This window comes from Cicer arietinum, chromosome 7, assembly GCF_000331145.2.
Source record: "Cicer arietinum cultivar CDC Frontier isolate Library 1 chromosome 7, Cicar.CDCFrontier_v2.0, whole genome shotgun sequence".
In the NCBI taxonomy this organism is placed as follows: domain Eukaryota; kingdom Viridiplantae; phylum Streptophyta; class Magnoliopsida; order Fabales; family Fabaceae; genus Cicer; species Cicer arietinum.
The window spans coordinates 4,256,857-4,269,169 of NC_021166.2; the positions used below are offsets into that span (position 1 = coordinate 4,256,857).

The 12,313-nt window shown below is 26.1% G+C and overlaps 4 protein-coding genes across 4 annotated transcripts; all 4 read left to right on the plus strand.

The window, feature by feature from the left end:
- Nucleotide 1: 1 nt before the first annotated feature.
- On the plus strand, nucleotides 2-779 carry LOC101494626 (cell wall / vacuolar inhibitor of fructosidase 1; the record flags this gene model as incomplete). Its single annotated transcript, XM_004508064.3, has 1 exon — nucleotides 2-779. A coding segment is annotated over one exon (537 nt), but the record flags the coding sequence as incomplete, so codon positions are not given.
- A 2,768-nt stretch (nucleotides 780-3,547) lies between these two features.
- On the plus strand, nucleotides 3,548-4,078 carry LOC101512576 (cell wall / vacuolar inhibitor of fructosidase 1-like). The gene has a single exon (XM_004508198.3). The coding sequence runs from the start codon at nucleotides 3,548-3,550 to the stop codon at nucleotides 4,076-4,078; it is 531 nt and encodes a 176-aa protein (XP_004508255.1).
- Nucleotides 4,079-8,277: 4,199 nt separating this feature from the next.
- Nucleotides 8,278-9,108, plus strand: LOC101494940 (cell wall / vacuolar inhibitor of fructosidase 1-like). Its single transcript, NM_001364991.1, has one exon. It carries the CDS (start codon nucleotides 8,459-8,461, stop codon nucleotides 8,984-8,986), a length of 528 nt encoding a protein of 175 aa, NP_001351920.1. The 5' UTR covers nucleotides 8,278-8,458; the 3' UTR covers nucleotides 8,987-9,108.
- Nucleotides 9,109-11,537: 2,429 nt separating this feature from the next.
- Nucleotides 11,538-12,295, plus strand: LOC101495272 (cell wall / vacuolar inhibitor of fructosidase 1-like). The gene has a single exon (XM_004508066.4). It carries the CDS (start codon nucleotides 11,610-11,612, stop codon nucleotides 12,168-12,170), a length of 561 nt encoding a protein of 186 aa, XP_004508123.1. The 5' UTR covers nucleotides 11,538-11,609; the 3' UTR covers nucleotides 12,171-12,295.
- Nucleotides 12,296-12,313: the final 18 nt, after the last annotated feature.

Here is a 12,313-nt window from a genome sequence, read left to right on the forward strand (position 1 = left end):
CGTGAAGCCTCTAACTATTTTCTTATTCCTTCAAGCTATTGTCACCATAATCTCAATACCAACAACTCAAGGCAGAACAACTTTCATACCAAAAGATGAAAAACTATCACTCATAGAAAACACTTGCAAAAAGACTCCAAACTACAACATTTGTTTCCAATCTCTAAAGGCAAATCTTGGTAGCTCTAATGTTGATGTCACAGGGCTAGCTCAAATCATGGTGAAAGTGATGAAAGCAAAAGCAAATGAAGGATTGAGTAAGATTCATGAGCTACAAAGGGTTGGAAATGGAGCTAGAAAAGCCTTGAATTCTTGTAGTGACAAATATAAAGCAATTTTGGTAGCTGATATACCTCAAGCTATTGAAGCTTTGCAGAAAGGGGATCCAAAGTTTGCAGAAGATGGAGCAAATGATGCTGCCAATGAAGCTAATTATTGTGAGAGTGGGTTTTATGGAAAATCACCACTCACCAAACAGAACAATGCTATGCATGATGTTTCATCGGTTGCAGCAGCTATTGTTAGAGAATTACTCTAGATACTATACTTTCTCAAACTTGTGTGCTCTCAAATAAAATATAAGAAAAAAATATATTGAAAAATTATTATATATATATATATATATATGTAAAGTAACTTTTCAAATATATTTTTATTTATATTTTATTTCGAAATAAATATATTATTATTATTAGTTAATTATTATATCAACTTAGTAGTACTATTAATTATGTATATATTTACTAATCTAATGCAATTGTTGTGTTTGTTTGGAACTATATATGAGTTCAGTTCCCACATCTCAAAACATTTTTACTATGGAATTTTCAAAACAACAAAACATAACTTTTTTTTTTACAATTGTCAATAATATTAGTAATTATTATTATTAGCATTTTATTAAAGATTAAGATAGCATATACCTTTGATATTCAATTTTAGATTGTATAACATTGAGTAAATACAAAAAAAAATTGAGAGTAGACCAAAATACAACTTAAACAATTAGAAACATGAACAATTTTAGAACCAAATACATCTTGAAGATATTTTCTCTTATATTATATGTATAATTTTTTTCAATTATTAAGAATTGCCTAGTGTGGATAGATATGAGGGGTATAATTATTGTCTAAGATGATAATCTCTATCTTTTGCCTTCTTTTTATCCCACTAACTCTAAGTAATGGCTGTCTCATTCTAGCTTCTTTACTAAATGTGGGGCATAAAGATAAGGTTAGGTGAATAATGTGTTGAATGGCTTGTCCTTTTCCGTTCATCGTTGCATATCTTTTTTGTTTTCTAATAAATTTTAGATAAAAGGATTATGCATATCTTTTTTGTTTTTTAATAAATTTTAGATAAAAGGATTATGCACCAGTTTAAGTTAGACAAAATTTATGAGCAATGAAATTTAGCAGATATCAAATTCAACCACATACCTATCTTTTTATTATTCATTGTAAAGCGACATTATGCCTGAAAAATCTTAATTTAACCTTTGGCCTACATGGGCATTAAAAACTGTTGTTAGGGGATGTATCCAGTGTAACAGAATGTTGATGTGGAATATTAGTTTGTATAATTGTATTTGAGAACTCAATAATTATATAGTATTATTTTAAAACAGCCGTTAATTAAATTCAATAAAAATAAATATGATGATTAATGGTAGTCTATAACACAACAAACTGCAATGGGAACACTAGTTGAAAGAAATATTTAAATTTTACTATTCGAAAATATCTCAAATATAATTAATCAAGTGGAGGAAATATACGAAATATATATAAAATCATGTACATTTTAATAATGTAAGCAACACTGAATTTGAAAAAGAATTTTGCAGGGGAAAGAGAATTTTGAAGTTTTGTGTTTGATTCAAATTTTTAGGAGAGAAAGAGTCGGATGCAAAATTCTAATGGCTTTTCTAAAACTGTTTTTTAATTTTCAAAAATATAAAAATACAAAAATTTGTTTGGTTAACCATTTTATAGATAACACTTTGAAAACTAGTTTTTATTTTCTTATTTTGGGGGTAAATAAGCAAAATAGTTTAAAGAATTTTTATTTTTTAATTTATAATTTTTAAAATGAAGGACATTTTTCATTTTACTAATGACAAATTTTATAATTATAATAAATATATATTTTAATTTTGCGATCGTATTATCTCATTCGTACTAATTATACATTCCTCCGATACTTTATAAATATATCTTAATGTGCGACAATTTCAAAATTCTGAAATTTTCGATATAAAAAATATAACTATCGGAAATTTCAAAATTCTGAAATTTTCGGTATAGAAAATATAACTACTGGATATTTCAAAATTTTAAAATTTTTGATATTGTAACTGTAACTGTCGAAAATTTAAAAGCAAATTATTACATACCGGAAATTTTGGTTGAGGGGTGAGATTTAAAGCAAATTGTTACATATCTTTGAAAGGTATGTGCCTACAAATATGAAGAGGTCATTATTGACACTGCTGTTGGAGTGCTTGGTAAATATGATCCTCGTCCACTTAAGCTTGATAGCCTTTTTTCAGTGTTTTATGTTACAAAGGATACAGGAATGATACAATTATTTTTTTTAATGTTGACGTTAGCGCCAATTATTTTTCCGACACAACTATTTTTCCTCCAGTTGACGTGGCAACTGACTTTTTAGTGTCGGATGTTTCAATTTTATAGATAGCGTCGGTATAGCGTAGGTCGACGTTAATATATCGTCGGATGGTGTTTGACTGACGCTAATCATTAACTTCAACCGTTTTAGCCTAGACCCGACACTGACCTAAACCGACGCTAAATCACCCTTAGCGTCGGTTTTTAACCTATTAGCGTCGGCTCAAAAGCCAACACCAAATTGTATTTTTCTACAAATAAAAAAGAAGAAGAGTAACATTATTAAAAATATTTAATTAATATACATTGATGTTGTAAATATATTTTATAATATCAAATAATTACAATTGGTATATCATATAAAGTTTTTGATTTAATTCTTTCTATCATAAAAGTCATATAAATAGAAATTTATAATTCATCGACAATATAAATTTTTTTATTCTAATAGAGTATTAAAACTCTAGTTTCCTATTAAAATACGTTATAGTCATCTTAATTTAATGAGTTAAAAAGAATAACATTACTAACAAATTAGTTATGTTTAAAAATCGTTAAAGTCTATACAATCAAAAAACCCGTGAAAGTCGTATTAATTTGAGAATTTTTTCAATATATAACATTATAATGTTACTTTTTATTAATTTCTGGTATAAAAAAATCGTTATAGTCATCGTATTAAAAAAAAGAAGTTGACGACACTATCAGTCATATTAACTTAATGAATAAACTTTATTTTTTGAGTCAATGAATAAAATTTCGTAAAATTAAATTGATATATATTTTAAAATAAAAATAATGATGCAAATTAATTAGGAATGAATGCAATATTTTAGACTAATTGAATGATGCAAATTGCAATATATAAGTGAATTGTTAGTAGAAAATAAATTGTGTTTCAATCCATTAAAGACATGAGAATGTTGAAGTCATTGGCAGTTATTTTGTGCAGTTTTCTTGTTGTAACTGAATGCAATGCGAATCTAGTAGAAGAAACATGCAAGAAGACTCAAAATTACAACCTTTGCATTAAGTGTTTGAATAGTGACCCTAGAAGCTCTACTTCAGATCTGAATGGGTTAGCATTAATCATGGTTAATACAATCAAACTCAAAGCCCAAACAACCTTAATAAAAATCCGTCAAGTGATTGAAACTATTGGAGATAAACTTACCCCTCCTCAAAAACAAACACTTAATTCATGTACTACTAATTACAACACAATTTTGAATGTTGATGTTCATGATGCCTACATTGCTTTGCAACAAGGAAATCCTAGAGCTGCAAAAGATGGTGTAAATGATGCTGCAACTAAAGGAAGCACTTGTGAGAATGACTTCTCAAGGAAATTCCCCGATGGAATAGGAATTCTTGGTGATACGATCAAAATTATGAATGATGTAGCAACCGTAGCATCAAATATTATTGGATTTTTAACCCCTTAGCTAGTTTAATATTTTGACATTTTTATCTTACTTTTTTGACATTTTTTTATTACTTTGTTGTAATAAACGTTCAAAAAAATATGTAGTATTTGAAAATGATATGTTGGAAATATGTCGTATTTGAATTTATCTCTATTAAAAAATTTATTTGCACTATTTCTTAAGAATATTGAGGTCTATTAAGATGTTTTATAAGGATGGTTGTGGTGTCGAAAGCTACAAATGTATAATTTTGATTATATAATAAGTTGTATTTGTTTATAGTATAGATTTATAATTTTTCTTCATTCAAATATCTATTATAAATATTTTAAATTTAATTTTTGGATTTTAATAATTTATTTAATATTATTGACTACGAGTTATTTTAATTATAATTATAATAAAAATATAGTTAATGTTCACGTTATTATCAAATTTTGAAAAAGTGAGAAATGATAAATACTAATTTAATTTAATGTATCTTTTTTTATATAAATTTAATTAAAATTTATACTTGAATTGACTAAAATTTATACTTGAATTGACTAAAATTATTGCTATATATAATTTTGAATTTTTTATTTTTATGTGAGATACTAATTGAAGGTAACATTTATTGCTATTGTGAAACAAATCTATTATTATATAGAATATTATTTTATGATTTCTTTAGTTATACCAAGTTAATTTGTCATTCGGTTATTTAACTTTTTAAAAAATAAATTGATTGACATTAATGCTAAATATTTCTGAGAATAATGTAAATATTTATATTATTAAATTATTGAATATAAATTATTATTTTTATATTTTTATTTATATATCTATTTGATTTGATATATTTCTATTAATTAGTATTTATATATCAAATAAGTTTGTCAAATGTAAATCGAACTGAATTCGTGAATTTTCGTGTGTATTTCAACAAAACAGTTTAACTTTATTTTTGTTTTATGAATTTAAAATTATTCTATTTATTCATTTAATAGCATAGATTGAGGCAAATAAAAAATGTGCTGCTTTATGGGGAAAAAGAAGTACTGCTTTTAAAAACTTGATTTGACCATGAAAATGAAAGTGCAACTTTAGGTTAAGCCAAGTGAATTTTTTTTTTTATGCTTTGATCAGATTGACTAAATATTTAAACATCAGTGCTCATTAAGATTGTGACCTTATAGAATGTACAGTTTTTAACAAATTGTTTAGGTTGTGGTTGTTTAAACTGTATCGAACGTGAAACTTTTGAAAAATAAAGTTTTTCATAAATATAGTTTAATTGTATAAGTAAAAGTCATATATAATTTTTTTTTTCAATTAAGAAATGAAATTGATATAAGTTTTGAGTTGAATAAATTCAATATATTATATTAACTAATAAAAATTGAATCTAGCGAAATAAATTAAACTCTTAAGATCGAATTTGAATTAAAATATTTGATAAAAGAGATAGTGACATTTCAAATGAGTCTTTAATAAGAAAATTATGAAAAATAATAATAATATAAAGTAGCACATAAATGGAATCCTAGTGTGGTAGGTCTCACCAGTTTCCAGTTTTGAGAATAAATTATTTATTTCATTTAATTCATTCCATTAATTCTATCTTGCTTTTGCAATCGTGTATTGAAACTTGATTTTATCCTTAAAACCATGACAACGTCGTTGAAGGCAACAAAATTATTTATTCTTATCTTGTGCACTGCTCTTGTGTTAAATGATAAGTAGAGTTAGTTATTCCTTCATAGTTGGTTTCCAATTACCATTAACCATAGTTACTTAGCCTACCGATTTCCTTTTTTACCTTCTAAAGGTTGTGCAAAAAATTCAGTCATGTGATCCAAATTCAAAACCGTTTTAAAATCTATTTTAAATATCCGGTTAAAATCACATGGTTAATTTATAATTCAGTTTATTTATGAACTGATTGGATATTCACTTATATTTTATATTTATATTTGGTTTTTATTCGGATTTTATCTACTCAACTCCCAAAAATTCTCAATCTCAAAAACTTTAAAACAATTTTGATTTTGTCATCATTCCACCGACCTTTCACCTTTTGTCAGTGTTTTTTGAGAATTTATTACTAACTTCATGGAGATATTATTAACTTCATTTAATCAATTACTTATTATTAGAGTTGTTAAAAAAACCCTAAACTCCAAAGTCTCCTTTAATTTTTTTTTACTAAGTCTCTAATATTAAGCTAATTTTTTTAAAGTTTCGACTAATTATTTCATTATTTTTTGAAGACTTAAAGGAGGGAGGCTCATAGACCCCCAATATTTATACAATGCTTCATATTTCCCCCCGTAAAATATATCTATTCTTATGATTCTATAAATTTACCATGAGTTTCGGAAATTTGAATCAATAATTATTCATTTATTTTTTAAAAAGTAACTTAATTACAAAACATCATTGGTGTTTGTGGATTTAGACAATTTCAATTAACATATCTCTTAATTATTTCGGAATCTTGTTTTTTATCTTCTTTGTTTCTAATTATATTTTCTTTTTATTGATGGTGCGTTTTATTGTTTTAAATTTAAGTTGTTTTGATTTCATTATTTAGAGAAGAGAGGAGTAAAATCCATCTATATTTTATTTTGCTCTAATCCATATCGGGAGATTTGAGAGGAAGATAAAGAAAAAAATCAAAATAACTTATTAAGTATTTAAATTTCTCACGTCTCCTATAACCGAACATAATTTAATTAAAATCAATCTCATTCTATTAAATATATCTCTATTTCCCTTCTATTCTGTCTCTTCTTTCATTAAAATCTCTCTAATCCACTCATCCCTTTTGAACCACATACTTGAGACAAGTTCCAACACTAGCTCTCGTGACACTTTTTTCTTCTTTTGGGAACGGACATGGACATCATTAGCACTATAGCATTGATTGAGGTTTTAGCTTTCTAAAACGACACATATAGTTGATATTTAAGGTTGCAAATATTTACCTTAATATATTTGCTCCTCCAAATATACAATGTCAATTCAAGAAATTTCCACCCAAGACGTTTTATAAGAAACTTTTTTTTTCTTTTTAAGTTTCAACTTTTCAATCAAAATTTTTTTTAAAAAAAGATCAAAATTGTTTCCAAAAAAAAAAAAAAAAAAAACAAGAAGAAGCAAATAGTTCGGTAATACAAGGAGAGCAAAGTTGGTGGTATCCTTCATGGGTCTTCTCTCTCTTGATCTCTATCGTAGTCTTCTATCCATTTATTTTAGTTTCTTTGTAATTTAAATTTGAATATTTCTTGTATTCTTTGTAATTTTGTGGACTTGTTTATATTATTATACAATTTTATCATTAAAAAAATACAAGGAGATTCCAATTTCATTTTGAATAGCTCTGAAATTAACATTTTATCTTCTATTTTTAAAAACAATAAATAATTAAATAAAATTAATATTTTTTGGTCAATATATTTAATCGACTTTCGATATATTTATGCAAAAGTGTCAATCACCGTTTAATTCAAAAATATTTAATTTTGATAATTAAATTTTAATATTTAAAAGTGATAATTTAATAAATTTAACTTATATTTTATATAAAATCTAAAAAATTAGTTGATATTTATCTATATTTTTTAATATCCTGATTTTTTTATAATAGCGAAAGTATTTATCTTTATTCAATATTCGACCATCCATGTGCTTACACGTTTCTTTTGTCACGCTCTTCATTAGAGTTGTCTTTCACACCTTTATGTTTCAATCAATCACACTGATTCTCTTTCTATAGGCAGAAAAATTACATTTTTTACACCCGTCTGCTTAATATACACCTTTTTATTTCCCAGCTCAATCTACACCTTGAAATAGAAAAAATAGAGATGATGAAATAGATATCTGATATATTTAATGATATGATAAGAGATAAAAAAAAAATATCTGTCTAAAAAATTTAGAGTGTTCAAATAATATCTGTTTATATCACATTATTGTTAAATCAACCTTACAATCTACAAATGAATTTTAGTACTATGATAAATATTTAGAGGCAAAATCTACTTTTTGTATAGTTAAATAGATGGTTTATTATGAATTAATACTTAAAATTTATTTAAAATATTAATCAGAATTAATGAAATTTTTTAGAAATATAAATTTACAATTCTTTTTATTTTTATAATTGTAATGGTGTTTTGATTAAGATTACTTTCAACGAGTTAACATTTAAAAATTAAAATACATTTATTTTTTTGTATTTTATTAAACTAATTTTGATTGAATTATTGTCTCAGTCTTGAAATTCAAGAAGACAATTATTTTATACATTTGAGCTCGAAATATTTACATTATTTCTTGGCACTATATTAATTCATTTAAGTTCTAAGAAGACATATTTCTTCTTTGACACACCCCCTCATTCTAAAAGACATGACAAAGTTGAAGCCATTGGCATTATTAGCTATCATCTTGTACACATTAATTGTTACAAGTCACTCCACAAATCCAAAAAGCAATACCAATTTGATACACCAAACTTGCAAGCATACACCAAATTATGCAATTTGCATTAAGTACCTCGAAGCTGATCCAAGAAGCTCTACTTCAGATGTAACAGGATTAGCACTAATCATGGTGGATGTAATCAAAACAAAAGCAAACAGTTCCTTAAACAAAATTAAGCACTTGATTAAGGGGACACATGAGCCTAATAAAAAGGAAGCTTTGAATTCATGTGGTGGTAGATACAGAGCAATTGTGGAAGCAGATGTGCCAAAATGTGTTGCAGCTTTGAAAGAAGGAGATCCAAAATTTGCAGAAGATGGTGCTAATGATGCTGCAATTGAAGCCACTGCTTGTGAGAATGGCTTCTTTGGAAAATCACCACTTTCTGATGATAATATTGCTATGCAGGATGTGGCTGCTATAACAGCAACTATTGTTAAACAATTGCTCTAGAGTACTCTACTCTACCTACTTTACTCCAAAATAATATATATAATCAATTCATCATTTTCATGTAATTTAATAATATTATGTAATGAATTTGTATGCATTATCAATTGTAAAATAAATTTATATTGTGGGGTGTATAAAAATTAATTTATGTTATTTGATCATATTATACAATATGTTATTTCTCTTTGTTTCTTGTTGTTCAATTATTGTTATTCCATCATCCATAATGAATTATAATGAAAATTGAACTCATGAAATATAAATAAATATTAATTGTTTTCTAATATTTAATGATAATTTCTCAAAAATATTTTTAATTTAGCATTTTGTTTTGTTTATTAAGAGAACTGATTTATTTATAGAAGCTAATTTAACACTACTAAAATTTGTGACTTATGCACTGCTGTGAAAAAATGACATAGAAATTTTAGTTTTTAAAAATACATTAATTTTATTTATATTTGATTCCAGAAATAGTAGAGATGCGGTGCCTTTAATTTTCACGTAAGTGATGTTAATCTTGTTTAGTAATATGTCTTAATCGAGTTTTAATTTGTGGGGTTGAAAATTAATTAGGTATCTTGAACCTACTAGTACCTGTAGATGAGGTTGAGAGACGAAAATAATAAAAAGAAAAAAATGATTTTGTCGTTTTGTTTGTGACTATGAATACTGATTAAGGTTGGAGTTAAGTTATGGAGTGTAAAGATGTATGGTTCTATTTCTATTTCTATTTCTAAATAGAGGTCCCTTTGTGGGTTGTGGTAACAGCTGTTTAGGTCTAGAAGTTTTCATTCTATTGTCTTCTTGTGATTCCAACCACAAGAAGTGAAACGCTCAATTATAAAATTGGTTGGTTCTGGAGGGTGGAGTGTGGAGTGAAATGTTAATTTATAAATAATATAAAGAAATGTTATTTCTTGAGTGATGAATCTTCCTTGAGTGAATGTATTTCTAAAACTATCTTGTATCTTAGGTATCACTGGTACCTTTTAAGGATTATGAAATGATTTTATAAGTTATAATTTTTTATTTATTTTAAATTATGATGGTTTAATGTGCCATGTAAATTATCACGATTTTATTTTTGTAAAAGACATATCAGTAGGTTAAAAAGTATGAGTGTTGTTTATAAATTGTAGTTAAATTAAATATAATTTCAACTATTGAATGAGAACTTCAATATTTAAAAATATTTTTGTTCATTTTTTAATTTTAATTACCATCCTAAAATTAAAAGTATCTTTCATAAAAAAATAATCTTAAAGCACCTAAAGTTTGAAGAATAAAATAGAATTTCACTTCAAATAAGAAATTCTATGGTGTATATTCAAACGTCCATTAACACCGAGAGTGAGAAAGAAATATAGAAAATTATATAATATATGTGATATATTGGTGATGCGATAAAAAAATAAAGTGTTAAATAAGTATATAAAAATTAGGGATGTACGCATATAATATAAAAAATATGTAGTGTATTTGTTCAAAATTTGATGAGTATGCAATTTTTTTATATAAGATTTAATGAACATGCTTTTTCTTTTTTGTTATTCTGCTTTTTAACTCATTGAATATGGTTTGATCTTTGAAAAAAATAAGATAGTTATATAACACCCTCATTACATTACATGTATTAAAGTGGTTAAAAGTAAACATTCATTTTAATTTTTAATTGTGTGAAACATTATCATTATAATTTATGAAACTATTAAAATTATAAATACATTCTCCAATTTATTATTTGTTTGTAATTTTGTGAAATAAATAAAAATGGCACCATCACCTCACCCAATTAGAGAATCTGAATTCAATTTTTGAGAGAAAGAATAACTAGTTAGAGTTTACTATTGACCCGTGGATTACATATAATAATGCATATTTTGGTGTTTATTTATGTATGAAATGAATCTCCTTGTGAATAGGAAATTAGTATGAAATCTCAGTAAGAGAGAAAACGTGGGGCATGTACTGTAGCTCAAAACAGGTAACGGTTAATTGAATTTGAAGACACAAAAACAAGATCTATAATTTGGCATCTTACAGACACATGGAACTAAACAAGCTATCCGTGACATGTTGGGGTCTCATTTAACCTTAAAATCAGCCTGTCGACTCAAAGTCCATGGTTACAAAATGCAACAAACAACTTACATGTGACCATCATAATAATGTGTTCTAAGACTATTTCTAAAATTCACATTAAATAAATCATTTGAAAAAAGAAAAAATAAATAAATAAATAGTTTCAAATTTTGTATAAAAAAATAATTGGACTTAAGTGATTAACAAACTTTAATTATAAATAAATCATTCGAGGGAATTTAAGTTCAAATTCTAATTAAAATAATTTTTAATTAGATTTTATTTACCATCAAATCGAATTATAGATTAATAAAACATCGTTTTCCCATTAACCACACCATTAAAACCAAAAAGTTATACTCAATACAAATTAAATTTTTTTCTTTTTTTTTTCAATTGGTAGAAAACAACAAATCAAGAAAAATTGGACTAGTTCACCGACCAAACTAACATTAAATAGCAATCACAAGTAAGAACATTGGTCATTCATTCCTCCAAAACAAACACTCTTATTAGATTTCTAGTCCCACAAGTGAAAATGAAGAGAACTTCAACTTGTGTGTCCTTTTTACCTCTCCACATTCTTCTTGTGTCCTGTTTTCTTTTCCAACTCACTCAATCCTTTACTTTGATGAGAGATGAAGATAATGATTTGGTGGACCAAATATGCAAAAAAACACCCTTTTATGATCTATGTAGTTCAATCTTAAATTCCAATCCTCTAACCCCAAAATCTGATCCAAAGGGTATAGCCCTTATAATGGTCAATGACATTCTAGCAAATGCTACTGACACATTGGATTACATTGAAGAGCTTATCAAAGAAACAACAGACAAAGATTTGGAGCAAGAATTGGCTTTTTGTGCTGAGTCATACATTCCAGTTGTGAAATACATTCTTCCACAAGCAGCTGATGCTATAAACCAAAGTAAATTTGGGTTTGCTAGTTACTCCATTGTTGATGCTGAGAAGGAAATTGATGCTTGTAGCAAGAAATTCTCAAGCTCAACTAGTTCACCTTTAGGTAATAGGAATAACATTATGCAAAAGTTGGTTGATGTGGCTGCAGCCATAGTCAAACTATTATTAAATGGCTGATTTGTAAATTCTTATTCAATAAATAGTTTATTTTGTATGGTTGAGTTGAGTTTATACAAACTATTGTAATTTATAAATCTATATACTTTGTAGCAGGTGTTTATAAACCACTAGTTTTCTGACAACCTTCCTTTTTTGTCTTT

What these genes read in the sequence shown, in the direction of transcription:
- LOC101495272 (XM_004508066.4), top strand. Translation starts at nt 11,610, where the DNA reads ATGAAGAGAACTTCAACTTGTGTGTCCTTTTTACCTCTCCACATTCTT.
- LOC101512576 (XM_004508198.3), top strand. Translation starts at nt 3,548, where the DNA reads ATGAGAATGTTGAAGTCATTGGCAGTTATTTTGTGCAGTTTTCTTGTT.
- LOC101494940 (NM_001364991.1), top strand. Translation starts at nt 8,459, where the DNA reads ATGACAAAGTTGAAGCCATTGGCATTATTAGCTATCATCTTGTACACA.